The sequence below is a fragment of the Corylus avellana genome, chromosome ca2, assembly GCF_901000735.1.
Source record: "Corylus avellana chromosome ca2, CavTom2PMs-1.0".
Classification (NCBI taxonomy): domain Eukaryota; kingdom Viridiplantae; phylum Streptophyta; class Magnoliopsida; order Fagales; family Betulaceae; genus Corylus; species Corylus avellana.
Genome location: NC_081542.1, coordinates 21,917,500 through 21,931,451, shown reverse-complemented (window position 1 = coordinate 21,931,451; position 13,952 = coordinate 21,917,500). Strand labels below are relative to the sequence as shown.

Below are 13,952 nucleotides of genomic sequence, written 5' to 3'. Positions count from 1 at the left end.
AGCATATGAGCAGAGATCGAGTTTGTATATGTTAAGAGTATATTTGAATGATGGGATCATGAAAGATTAGATTAGCTTAAATTTAAGGATTTGATTATATTTTTATCGATCTTCATTAAATCTCGTCATTCAAATGTACTCTAACAGTATATAAGTCTTTTCGTTATTTTATTAGACTAGTTTGTATGAATTATTTTAAATCAATTTGTAGAAAATTTTAGTTGAGTCGATGCTCTCAAACTGAACTCTAATTCTTAGTTGGAGCGTAACTTTGTACGAGAAATGGGACAGAAATTAGCTACAAACCCTAAGAAATGCTATATTTTTACTTAATTAAGTATTTTACAATATTGAGGTGGTAGTTTTAAATAGTTTTTAAATTTTTTAAATAAAAATTGCTTTTAAAGATTGGTTTAAACCATTACATCAACGCTGTTAAATACTTATTAGTTTTATTTTGTATAAAAATATAATATCTAACATTACTCTCGAACACGTATTGGAATTAATGGGTGGTTTTGGTTAGGCTATTAGAGGTGATTTGCTATGTACTTCACTGAGGTATTAGAGTTGTGTTAAAGGTCATACGAGATGCACAAACTTTATTACATATGGTAATAAGATTTAAGAGTACTCATAGATATAGGGAGGTGAGTTATGGGATTAATAGATTTTTTTTAATTAAATTGAATAAGAAGAATTTTCTTAAGTTGGTTTTGGGTCACTACTTAGTACTCTACCTTAAAAAAATTAGCAAATTCTAATTACATTTAAAAGTGGTAAATATTAAAAAAGAAATACTAGAAATCACACCTTAATTAAATAACCAAAGAGATCGAATTGGCCTGCCGACTGTTGCTAACGTCGTCGTTTCGTATCCAGGTGTCCAAAAGGCTAACGATAACAGTTGAGAAAAAAAAAAAAAACAGAACAACAAAGCTTCCTCTGGTTGGAGCTTTGTTGTGTCTGTCTCTCTCTCTGATGGCAAACTATAATTGTAGCTCAAGCTCAAGCTCAAGCTCTGGGCTTCTGATCATCCTCCTTGTTACCTTCCTTCTCCTCCAAAATCTTATCGGATCATCCGCATCAAATGGGTCCTCAGCTCGAAATCTCTTAGGGGCTGCTAGGACAAGGATCCCCAACTGCGCTGACTTGGTCTCCGATTCCCAGTGCTCGCGAAATCCAGAGTGCCGGTGGTGCAAAAGCCAGTCTCTTGATGACACGTGCTTCGCTCGGCTTGAGGCCTGGCGCTTGCCCCAACAGGTCTTCTCGTGCGATTGATTCATCTCTCTCTTGCTGTTTGTGTGAATTGAAGAGTTATGAGTTTTTTGTTTTTGGGTTTTGAGTTTATGTAAGATTGATTGGAAATTAATGGAATTTTTGATGAATTTTGATACCCATTTGTTTGTTTTGTTGGGAGAATGCCGGATTGTTTGGTTTATGACATTTATGTGCTTCTTTTGATTGGTTAGAGAATGTGACTGATTAACTCCAAAAGATACTAACTTGGGTTATGGAAGCTCGGATTTTTATTTGAATACTCACTCCATTGTTGGGGTTTTTATAGAGAATTAAAAATGTCAAAATTTGAGTGATGATTCGGTTATAAAGATAAGGACTTGGGTGTTTGATAGGGCTATCAAAAGACCTAAATATCTGACCTTACCGATGCTGCCGACCTGAATTTCTGACTGTCCAGCAATGTGGTGCACTTGTGGATTTTTGGAAACTGTTGGCCATTGGGTCGATATTCAGTTCTGGGGGTAGTTTGTTGGATGAAACAGTTGATATTCAGTTCTGGGGGTAGTTTGTTGGATGAAACAGTCGATATTCAGTTCTGGGGGTAGTTTGTTGGATGAAACAGTTTGAAAAATAAATTGTAAATACTGGTTCAATTCGATACCAGTGAGATGATTTCATTCCAGTATATATTGACAATTACAAAACGTTTGAAAACAAGATAAGTGCAGATAAGCTATACATTCAAAAGTATAAAATACAATCTAATCTTCTAGAATAGAATAGCAATTCAAATATTGGTGTCATCTGATTCCCCTTATCTTCGACTCTTCTGTATGTGAGTTTGCTGCATTATCTTCGGCCTTTGCTGCATTATCTTCTGTGGAGGACATTTTAGTTAGTGAAGCTTGTGTTTGATGAACAGACAGCAATATCAGTATGGTTAACAGAAACAAACCCGACTTCATATACAAATGCAATTATGCGTTTGAAATATAAAACCTTTAAGTGAGCTTCATGGTATATGGTAATCACTTGTGAAGAAATTAGCTCAATTAGTGGTTGCCTAAAACAATAAGGAGTAAGATGAAGATCTAGACCAAAACTTTTGGACTTGCTATCATGTCGTCTTAGAACTTTTGCTTAGCAACCCATCATCTTGTTTTACTTAATACAAGTTCTGCTTCAATTGGATCAAGATAAAAACACCCCAGGTTAGTTCGAATTTGTACTTCTCTGCAAAATTTAGATAACATGTGACTCTTGACTCGAGTGGAAGCTGGTTTTAAAAATAAGCAAATTTTAACATGCATAAGTCTTGGAACGAAGTTGCATAGCCCTGGAATCTCATAAATTTGAGCTGTTTCTATGATGAGAATTCTCTATCTGCTGTGTTAATGTTTCATAGTTCGATATCCTTTTCTGGTGACGCTTCAATATCTTTGGTTCATGATCAGCATACGTTCTGATGGCCCGACTGTTACCACTTTCCCTTTGGTCATCGTATCACTTTGATTACTAAAGTAATCAGATGAAATATCTGTGGAGAAAACCAGTAGATTTGGTTTATGACTGCAACATGAAAGTATAAAAGATGGTGGAACATCAAAGATGCCAATCTAAGGATTACAAGAATACAGTAATCCAGTTCTATTTCCCTAGGCAGCCTTTATCTGCAAGGTTGTGCTACCCAAATCAAGGGTTGTACATGTGGCAATACTAGAAGTGCGAACAAGGGTGGAACACTTGAAAGGCTTAGTTCATTTTTCTGTGATGTGGTTTCTCCATTATTGCAATGGGTTTACTACTGCCTTGTCTTGCTCAATGTTGCCGAGCACCTAATTACAACCCCTTATTAACTCATGTTGATAAGAAGAATCAATTTCCTTCTATATGCCTTACTTCACACTAGTACTATTGCAGCATACTCCTAGTTTGTAACTAGAGTATCTTATTCCATGCAACCAAACCGACCCTTTAGAGGTTATGATCCTGTCCATACTTTTGTCACAAACTTTACCCAGGGGCATCTAATGCTGGAGCCATACCGGCAGTATGCTGCTTTCTCCATCAGCATGTCTCTTTCAACATGATCAATTTCAATTGGTGTATAAACTTAATTTAATTGCATCCTGAAAGTTAAAAGTCTGGTTGCGCCATTCATCCAATTTCATAAGGAAAGTAATGATAAGCTTAAACTGACTTCTATCATCAGCTCCTAGTTCAATGCCATAGGGGGTGATGTTAGTCCATTTCCTTGGGACATGCTTTCTGCTTCTACATTCTAGCTTTTTCTTGTATTGTTTGGTGTTATTCATCAGTATTGTTATACTGGGTTTAAATTTTGAGGTTTTGACTCTTTATGCTAGATATGGTTCTGTGAACATCTCTCTTAAAAATGAGAGGACATTCTAAGGGATGGTTGGCTTCAGATAAAAGCAATCATGAAGAAACTGTATGATGCTTCACACTGTATTATGCAAACAATTCCCAATGATTGGTGATCATATAAGTTGATGGTTAGATAATAAAGAAATTAGATAAATGTTCTAAAGTTTGGGCAGGGTTGGCTGGATTTTTATGCTCTCAGTTCTTCAATGTTCTGATCAGGCATTATCTTTATACAGCAGTATTAAAGTGAGGAGCCTGTAGATGGATTGGATGAGGGTTGGCATCATAGATGATCTAATTCTTACGAATCTGTTCATGGGCGAAAGTAGTAGCTCATGAGAGATTCTCTAATTTGGTAGAGAGATGCATAAAAGCTTTTCCGCTGAGGTTTTAATGGCATATGCCTCAGAGATTGAACGTCATACTCCACTTGGAATGTTTTTGTGCCTTATGGTTGGCTTTATGGTCTGGTGGCAACGTCAACCTGCCTCACACCCATCCCCGCTCAGCTGAGCTTTTGTTTCTCGTTGATGGATCCCTTGAAGTTGGATTTGTTGACACAACAAACAAGCTCTTTACTCAGAAGCTCCTAGTCAGTGACTTGTAGAACTCTACTCGAAGAAGAGAAGTAGCCGGATGGCTGAAGTAACTCTAGAGTACTTCGGTTCGCGTTCTGCAGAAAAGATACTCATGTTGAGCCTTATATAAAAATTTCTAATTTCCTAAATGTTTTGTTGCAAGTCTACCCGAGGAGAGTGAAGGCATGGTTGTGTTCTCTCTTATGTGGCAGATTTCAAGAAAATGAGCTGAAGATTACTAGAATTCTAATGCTTGTCGGGAAAAATGTGGGTTACTGGCTACTGAATCCTTGGGGAGGGTGACACTCTGAAAATATAACGTTGAGCTATCCCATCATTTGCATTGTTGCTAAATTAGAATTCAAATTTAGTTGTTCGGGTTGCTAGAAATCGATATGAAAGTCCCTATAGAGCGCACCTGATTCAATAAGTAGGCAGACTACTCTAGAATGCACCTGATTCAATAAGTAGGCAGACTACTCAGAAAATTGTTCTGACAAGTGGACTCCATATGAACTCTTTCATATTTGTTGCCTCAACCGTTAGCAATCCTAGCAACAAAATTGTTAGGAGATCTCTATCTGCCAAATTGAACACCAAAGGAAAAGCGCAACACAATCTTTCTTCCTCATGAGCTCCCCAGTGAAGAAGCTACAAGATCAAATGTAAAGGATTCTAGCAGACACACATCCTATCAGAAGCTTGTTAATTTAATTTTCAGTTTTCACTTTGAAGAAGAAATTACTCTCTGAGAAACAGAGTCACTGTCTGCTGTCTGCTGTCTGCAGATCATATTTTGTGTTCCGGGGGACCTTAATTCAATCAAACTATCTCTCTTGGCCTTTACAAACACTCATTTAAGCCCTGAAACTTGTTTCAGTAGCTAATGATACCCATAAAAACCAAAAACCAAAAACATATAATAACAGAAGTACCTTTCAAAACAATAAGCTTTGGTCTATATTATAAACCACTGGATCTTCAACATAGAGACAACTAGATCAAATTACTCAAAGCTTCTTTTCTCATTACAAATTGAACAACTTTGTTCAATACATTCCAAGAAAAAGAAACTCAAAAAACAAAAAAACAAAACAAAGAAATCAGAGAATCCCAAACCATCAAAGTGTTTTACCATCCTGATCAGCACCCACATAGAGCTTCACAGCCGCCCTCATATCCTCAATCCCATCACAACCCTCCAAGAATTCCATCAACTTCTCCAACTCTCTGTCCCCGAGATCCCCTGTAAAGGGTTCTATTGGAATCGCGTTCTCCGGCTGCAACCCGTAAGCATTCGGGTTATCGTCAACGATCACCACGCGCCTCAGGTCCCTCCCCAGCCCGGACAAGTCCTTAACGAACTTCCCATCCACCTCCTTACATGCGTCGCGGTACAGCGCGTGGGCGATCACGCCTTTCCGGTCGAGCCTGTGCAGCACCAGCGACGCGTACTCCCTTAGCCCTGCTGTGAACACCACGACCTCGAATCGCTCACCCAGCGCGGCCAGTAGATCGTCGACACCTGGCCGCTTCTGCACGTAGAAGTTCATGATCTGGCCGTCGATCATCGGCCTCACCATGAAGTCGAACCGGTCCGGCGGTGGGTCCATTTTGGAGTGGACCAGGGTCTCGTCTAAGTCCAAAACCACCGTTCTCTTCGGCGAGATCAGCGGCGGGAGATGCGCTGGTTCTATGTTGTCGAACACGAGGGATTTCCTTACACTGGTTTCAGATTCGGGTTCGGGTTGTTCGAGTTCGGGGATTTTGGGGATGACCTTGTAGCCCTTGTGGTGGCGTTTCGGGCTGGGGGTGGCGATTCGGGCCAACTTAGAGAAGAGCTTGACGAGGCGGCGATGGCACGCGAAGAGCGACTTGTTGATGGAGGCGATCACGTTCTTTGCTGGAGATTTCCGCCGGTGGCGTCGGCGGTTCTGGTGGTTGCTTTTCCGGCAGTCTTTGATGGACTTCGTTGGGGTCCTCTTGGAGATCTTCGACACCATTTTCTGGGTTCTTCAGAGAGAGAGAGAGAGAGAGAGAGTGAGAGGGTTGATATTGATGGGATTGGGATTAGAAACAGAGAAATGGTGGTTCGGAGAAGATTTTAAATTTGGGTTCGGCGCAACGGTCATCAGTGTTGGTTCGGGACCGAGGCTAGAGAAGTTGGGTTGATTAGTTGCTATGGACGGGGTTGAGGTTTGTTACTTTGGTTAAATTTTGGTTAGGTGGACTTTTCTCATGTTAAAATTAGTGGGTGAGATTGAAAATTTGAAGGGTCGGAATTGGGATCGTTACCTGTAGAAGGAAGAGAGAGTTGTTTTTGCCAGAGTATTTTCAACTGTTTTTTAGTTTAAATTTAGAGAAACTGTAGATACTATATCTTAATTAACTTATAATAATAATATGGCAGTTTCAAATAATCTTTATAAATCATAATTCACATCAAAATTATAAAATAATTGTAAGATAAAAATATAATTTTTAATATAACTCTTAAATTTGAGAATGATTTCAATTAGATCGTAGTATAAACAGATTATTTTGCATTCTCCAATAAGAAGCAAACACTTCAATTTGAAACACAAAAAAAAAAGGAAAAAAAAAAAGAAAAACCTTTCGCACCAAATAATTTTCATTCTTTTGACAAAATACCTCATAAAAAAAATATCCATTGATAAAACCACCGAAGGGTTGACTTTGGAGACTCCGGTATTGAGGTGTTGGAAGTAGGTGGCCGGGGGGGTCGGTGGTGAGTGGTGGGCGTTGGGTTACAATGAATGGAAAAATCCCTGGGATTGATTTGAATTAAAGATACGTTGTTTTTATATCCATTATATTTGGTATTTTTACATGATGTGTTAAATTTTTATTGAAGGCTATAAAATGGGGTTTTACATCACATCCGGATAGAAGGAGCTCTCCTTCAATTTACAATAAATTGTTTTGAAATTTGAAATATGGACAAAGTTGTCCAAAAGAGTAATGATATTCTTTACACTCAATTATCATTTTCATTTTACACGGAATAACCTGACAAATTTTAAGTGACTTTCCATATTAACCATTTTTTCTTTTATAGTTTAAATTTACATTAAATTATTTAGAAAGTTTAATTTTAGATTTTTTAGAAGTTTAAATTTTGTTATAGCTAAAGGATACTAGCTTGGATATATAGTATTGTTAGTGTGCCATCAATTGTGGGACATGTCTCTAAAACTAGATGCCTAATTCACACAAAAAAAAAAAAAAAATAGGGATGAAGAAGAAGAAGAGAAGACTCGTACGACCATTTGTGCTGCACTTATTGGATCAAATAAAAGAAAAATCCTGATTCATAATTTATCAGGTTATTTCATTTTAAAGTTAATAATTTTTTAATTGTTGTAAGGGAGAGGTGGTTTTCTTAAATCTGGTTTCTTGACTCTTGAGAGTGAGAACAATCATGATTTTGTTGAAGAAAGTATGTTCTCGCAAAGCTCGTTAGAATGAGACGGATTTTTAATAATTTTGTTGTTTGGATTGTTAATAATTCAAGTAATAAAATTGATAAGTTCTTATGAAGTCCACCTATCTGAGCAAGTCTCAGGCAATTCACCCCTTGTTCGGGTAAGTATACTCCAACTTCCACAATCCTATTCTCATACTTCCCAACATGGCTTTAACAGTTTGTAAGGCAAAAAATCAAGTTGAGCAGCTTGTCTTCTCCTTATCTAAAACACATATTTTGACCACTAATTTGTAGTTTAGTGTTTTTATGAAACTTTTCAAGAGTTTTGGCACGTACTAGCTAGGGCATGGATTCAAATCCTACAAGGGACTCCCCACACTAATCTGATTAGTGTTAGTTGTTTTAAATTTCACTGATATCCTAGTGGGGCTGGATTCGACTATGGCTTAGTTGGACTTAAGGGAACGCCTATGATACCCATTGTGTAGGCCCATTCTGTATGTCTTCCAGCAAGCAGGTGCTACTATAGTCACACTCAAGTAGAATAGTTATAGTTGGTGTCTCTCGCCTACGATTTTAATAATGAAAAAAAAAGTTTTAATTAACTACTTTTAGGCAAGCACAGAAGCACTATAGCTTATGTATTCTTTTTTTTAATCATTTATTTCTTCTTTCTCTATTTTTGCTACAATCATTTCTATCTCCTCTATTGGTGGTTTAAGAATACAATAAAAAAAATACTGAAAATAATATATAAAGAAAACAAAGAATGAAATAGGGAATATGTTGGAGCTTATATCGAAAAGCCACTAGGTAAAGTAAAAAAGTATGCTCTTTGATTAGCTAAAATGAATAACATTAATGGATATGCTCTTAGATATTATAAGACATTCACATCCCGCTCAATAATATCTAGTTAAAAAAACATTTTTTTCTTCTATTTTTTATGTTGATCTATATCTTCCCCTTTCCCTTCCCCTTCTCCCTTTGCAACTTAGCCAAAAAAAAAAAAAAAAAAAAAAAATTGTCTCGGGATCCTCTACCTTCCTATCATGCAAAAAAGGCAACGAGAAATCTATGTTTTAAGGACCAGAAAAATTGGGATTTGGATTAGCTAGCATATATATGTGCCGTAGTTTTTTAAATGGTTTTCAAATTTTTTTATGAGAAAAAAACTAAAAAGAGAGAATGAAGTTAATATTGGATGTGGGACCCATTGGTCTTCTTTTCTTTTGTATAAGAGCATTCTCAATGGAGGAGCCATATTTTTATGTAAAATAGCTTCTCAAAACTCACTTTTATCTAGTTTAGCTAAGCCATTTTTAAATGTCTCTACATCCAATTAGTTATATTTCTATTTTTTCTATTAAAATATTATTAAAAGTAAGAAAAATTTTAAAAAATAGAGAACATATGAGAGGAAAAATGGAAAAAAATTTGGAAAAAAGAGAACATGCAGAGAAAAGGTAGGAAAAAATTTGGAAAAAAGAGAAAACAGGTGAGAGAAACAATGAAAAATAAAATAGCTCCCTTGAAAAATGCTGCTACATTTAGCTTTTTTTTTAGCTCTTCCAATCAAATATCTATTTTACATTTTTTTTTTTGCTAATCCAATGTAGAGAGTTTTTTAAACAATTGAAGAGCTATTTTAGATAAAAGTAACATTTGGCTCTTCCATTGGGAATGCTCTAAGGAAAAATTACAGTTTATTCCCCCTAAAGTTGACAGCGCTTTTTCAATTCGAACACCAAAGTTTCAATTTTTGCAATTCACCCCCACAAAATTCTAATTTTTTTTTTTAATATTATCCCAAAATTCTCATATTACCCTTAATTTTTTTATTTTTATTTTTTATAAAAAAAAAAAACAAATTTGAGGGTGCAAATGGCCAGATGGCCAAAGGGGTGGCTACGACCACACCAATTTTTTATTTTTTATTTTATTTTTTTTTATAAAAAATAAAAAAAGGGTTAAATACTTCAGACCCCCCTAGGGTTTTCTAACTTTATTTTTTTCCCCCTAGGGTTTCATTTTTATCACAGGAGGTCCCTGTAGTTTTGATAAGTGACCAAGTTAGTCCATCCGTTAGTTGACTGTTAGAACTGACACGTAGACTAATCAGACGTCGACACGTGGCACATATTTAATTTTTTTTAAAATTAAAAAAAATGTATATTTAAAAAAAAAAAAAAAGAAATGGAAAAAAATTGGGGGTGGCTCGCTTGGCCATTTCGAGCCACCCCCTTGGAGCCGGCCACCCCCAAATTTTTTCCGTTTCTTTTTATTTTTTTATTTTATTTTTATTTTTTTTTAAAAAAATTAAATATGTGCTACGTGTCGACGTCTGATTGGTCTAGGTGTCAGTCCTAACGGTCAACTAACGGATGGACTAACTTGGTCACTTATCAAAACCACAGGGATCTCTTGTGATAAAAATGAAACCCCAGGGGGGAAAAAATAAAGTTGGGAAACCTTAGGGGGGTCTGGAGTATTTAACCCTAAAAAAAAAATAAAAATTATGAGCAACATGAGAAGTTTTGGATATAATTGGTCAAATTGCAAAAATTTGAAACTTTGGATGGTGGATTGCAAAAATTAAAACTTTGATGTTCGAATTGAAAAGCGCTGTCAACTTTGAGAGGTAAACTGTAATTTTCCTTTTGTATAAAGGATGGTAGTTGGTAAGTGCATGGCTGGTGCGTTAGTTGTTCTCAGGGAAAAAAAGAAAATGGAAGAGGGTACTAGCAGCACCGACACGGACACCGACACCCCATGTAGAGGAGGAGGCAAGGGGAACAGAAGATGTTGAAAATGAAACTAATGAGAGTAAGTGCTCGATCACCCTTTCTCTCTCGTAGCCATGTGACAGAGTTATTGAATACCTTTTAGCATTTGAAATATTCTCCGTGACTCCTTTTGAGCAGTTGACAGCTAGTGATCGATCTCATTGAGCGAGCTTCTTACTCATACTATTTCCGCTGATATGTATGGTATGTAATGTATGTCGTGCCTCTCACTAATTTTGAGTTTGAGACAACTTATTTTAACTGTTTTTTCTTGTATTTATAGAAAAAAGTTCAATTGGACATGAAACATATGTCAAAGTTATGAATTTAAGGGAGTTATAAGACAATTAAGTAGGGTTTTTGAACCAACCTTTGGCACTCATCAAATTAGTGTGTTGTTTTGATAAACAGATATATCATTGGATATACTGAGAAAGGATCCAACGTTAGCAACTGCCAAGAACCACAAAGGGCATATAGCATTGGAAGTGTTGGTAAAGAAACCTCATGCAGTAGGCAGTAGAAGTCACATGTCGACATGGGAATGATGCTTAAACTCCTGTTAGTTTGCCTCCAACCCTAACATAATTATATATATATATACTCAGACACGTAGCTATATATATATATATATATATATCAAGACTCACAATTACAATGATTCAAGCTATATTTATCACATTTCGAAGAATATTTTTCTTGCATATATATATTTTTAAATACTTAAGATGTTCTCATTATAAAGTTAAGGGAAACTTACAATTTTGGCAATTCGATCTTTAAAGTATCAATTTTGGCAATGCACCCTCCTAAAGTTTCAATTTTTTGCAATTCGACCAATATTATCCCAAAATTTTCATATTGCCCATAATTTTTATTTTTTATAAAAAAAAAACAAATTCGGGGGTGCAAAAATGGCCAAATGGCCAAAGTTGTAGCTACGGCCTCCCCGATTTTTTTTTTTTTTTTTAAAAAAATTTTTTTTATAAAAAATTAGGGGCAATATGGAAAGTTTTGGATACAATTGGTCAAATTACAAAAATTTGAAATTTTGGGGGGTAGATTCAAAATTGAAACTTTGGAGGTCGAATTACACCCATATAATTTTCCCTTGAGTTAATAATAATACAAAAATAAAAGTTATACATGTTTATATAGCAAAATCGAGTTTATACAAGCTTATATATATATATATATATATATACGAGTCAAGTCGATTTTATATAAATTTAACTGACTCATTTAATAAACAAGCCTACATAAATAAATAATAAACCATTTCATTATCATCATTTTGTAATTCAAATTTAAATATTTATTTCTTTTTATGGATCTCACAAGGGTAATAGATATAGATTTAATAATTTTTACCAAATGATCTTTGAATAGATTCTTTTCCTAATCTTAGGGTACAAAGAGGGCTGGAACAAAGCTGTCATGCCGGCCCATCAATTAACTGAAGCCCTTTGGAAAAATATTCAACTATTGCCAGAAAATCAGTTTTTAGGCCTGGTTGACAAACATTCCTCTTTACTCTTTGTTGCTGCGGAATCAGGGAATGTTGAATTTCTAACCAAACTTTTACATTCTCAACCTGGTCTCATATGGAAGTCTGATAAAGACGAACGAAATTTGTTTCACTTTTTTGTTTTATTTAAGCAAGAGAGTGTATTCAATCTAATATATGAAATAGGCGCTCTTAAAGATTTGATTGCACTTTGTGTTGACGTAAATGACAACGTACAACCTGTTACACTTTGATGAAAATTTGGCTCCTACAAATAAGCTACGAATTGTATCAAGAGCAGTTCTTCAAATGCAACGAGAATTGTACGTTGTTGTTTTAAGGTGTGTGCTGATATAATTCCAATTTCCTTAATTTCTTCTGGTTGTACTTTCACTATACAATTCACACCTTTGTTATTGTAGGAGATTGAAAAAATGATGCCGCCTACACACTCGTTTTTGAAGAATTCAAAAGGCCAAACACCCCAGGATGTATTTACATAAGCGCATCGAGATTTACAAATAGATAGTGAAAAGTGGATGAAGGAGACAGGAAATTATTGCATACTTGTGGCAACATTGATTGTTATTGTGGTTTTTGCTGTAGCATTCATTGTACCAAGTGGAAACTATCAAGACAATGGCAGCATTGTACCAAGTGTAAACCATCAGGAAAATGGTACTCCTACATTTTTGGAAAGTAAATGGTTTATGGTATTCTTCATATCAGATGCAATTGTATTGTTATCCTCTTCGACTTCCATATTAATATTTTTATCGTCAATTCTTGCATCTCGTTACAAGGATGAGGATTTCCTCAAATCTTTACCTAGTAGGTTGGTGTTTGGACTCATTGCGCTTTTCATTTCCATAGTAGGCATAGTGGTTGCGTTCAGTGCAACTTGCCTTTTGGTCTATAAGTACAAAATGGCAAGGATTCCATTTGCTATAATTATTCCGGCTGTTTTCCCAATTGTTTTGTTTGTTTGGGTTATTTATGATCTTTTGGTTGATGTAATCCGCTCAACATACCGGTCGAGATCTCTTTTTGGGCCATGTAAAGGCTTTTCCAGCCAATAGAAGGTGCCGACCCCTACAATTGATCCATAGAAAAGGAAGGCCAAGGAAGGAATGTAGCAAAAATCAAGACTTTTCAATTGTTGTCCATCAAAACTTCAGTTTAATCTTCATTAGAATTATTTTCGTTTGTGTGAGAAATATAATTTCACATTGTATTTTTCTAATTTGTAAACCCACGATTTGGCTTTGACTGAAATCAACGTACCATTTAGTAAGGAATTCCATTTGTCAAGTAATGTACTATACCTCTCAATTGGCGTTCCTTTCAAACATATATAAGTGACCTTTGTTAAAAAGTTTTAAAAATTAATATCAGGGAAACTTTACTTACCCTCTGAATTGTCATTCATTTTGTAATGTTCTTTTAAAATTTAAAACCTCTCAATTTAGTGTATCGAACTTTTAATTTTTTTTAATGTCGTCAATCCGTTAGGATTTTTCGTTAAATCCCAATGAGTGAGTGCTCAGAGCATTTTTATTAGGCTAACTAAAAGTTATTTTGGCTATTCGTATGGCTAGTAATTGCTACATCTTCAACAACAATAATGCATATATAAATATACTTTTTTTAAAAAAAAACCAATGTAATTCTCTGTCCTTTTAAGAATAATGAAAGCAGGTATATAAAGGAAGAATAAAGTAAAAAAATTTAAATAAAATAGTAAAAATAAATAATTAAAATAAAAAAATTGATTCTTTAACTAGAATTTATATGAAGTTTATTGAGTTAAGGGAAAATTACAGTTTACCCCCCTAAAGTTGACAGCGTTTTTCAATTCGAACACCAAAGTTTCAATTTTTGCAATCCACCCCCCCAAAGTTTCAAATTTTTGCAATTTGACTAATTGTATCCAAAACTTCCCATATTGCCCATAATTTTTATTTTTTATAAAAAATTTTAAAAAAAATTCGGGGTGGCTTCTT

At 35.2% G+C, this 13,952-nt stretch overlaps 1 protein-coding gene across 1 annotated transcript; it reads right to left on the bottom strand.

Moving 5' to 3' along the window:
- Window positions 1-5,108: 5,108 nt before the first annotated feature.
- On the bottom strand, window positions 5,109-6,372 carry LOC132168876 (uncharacterized). Its single transcript, XM_059579955.1, has one exon. The coding sequence runs from the start codon at window positions 6,209-6,211 to the stop codon at window positions 5,330-5,332; it is 882 nt and encodes a 293-aa protein (XP_059435938.1). The 5' UTR covers window positions 6,212-6,372; the 3' UTR covers window positions 5,109-5,329.
- Window positions 6,373-13,952: the final 7,580 nt, after the last annotated feature.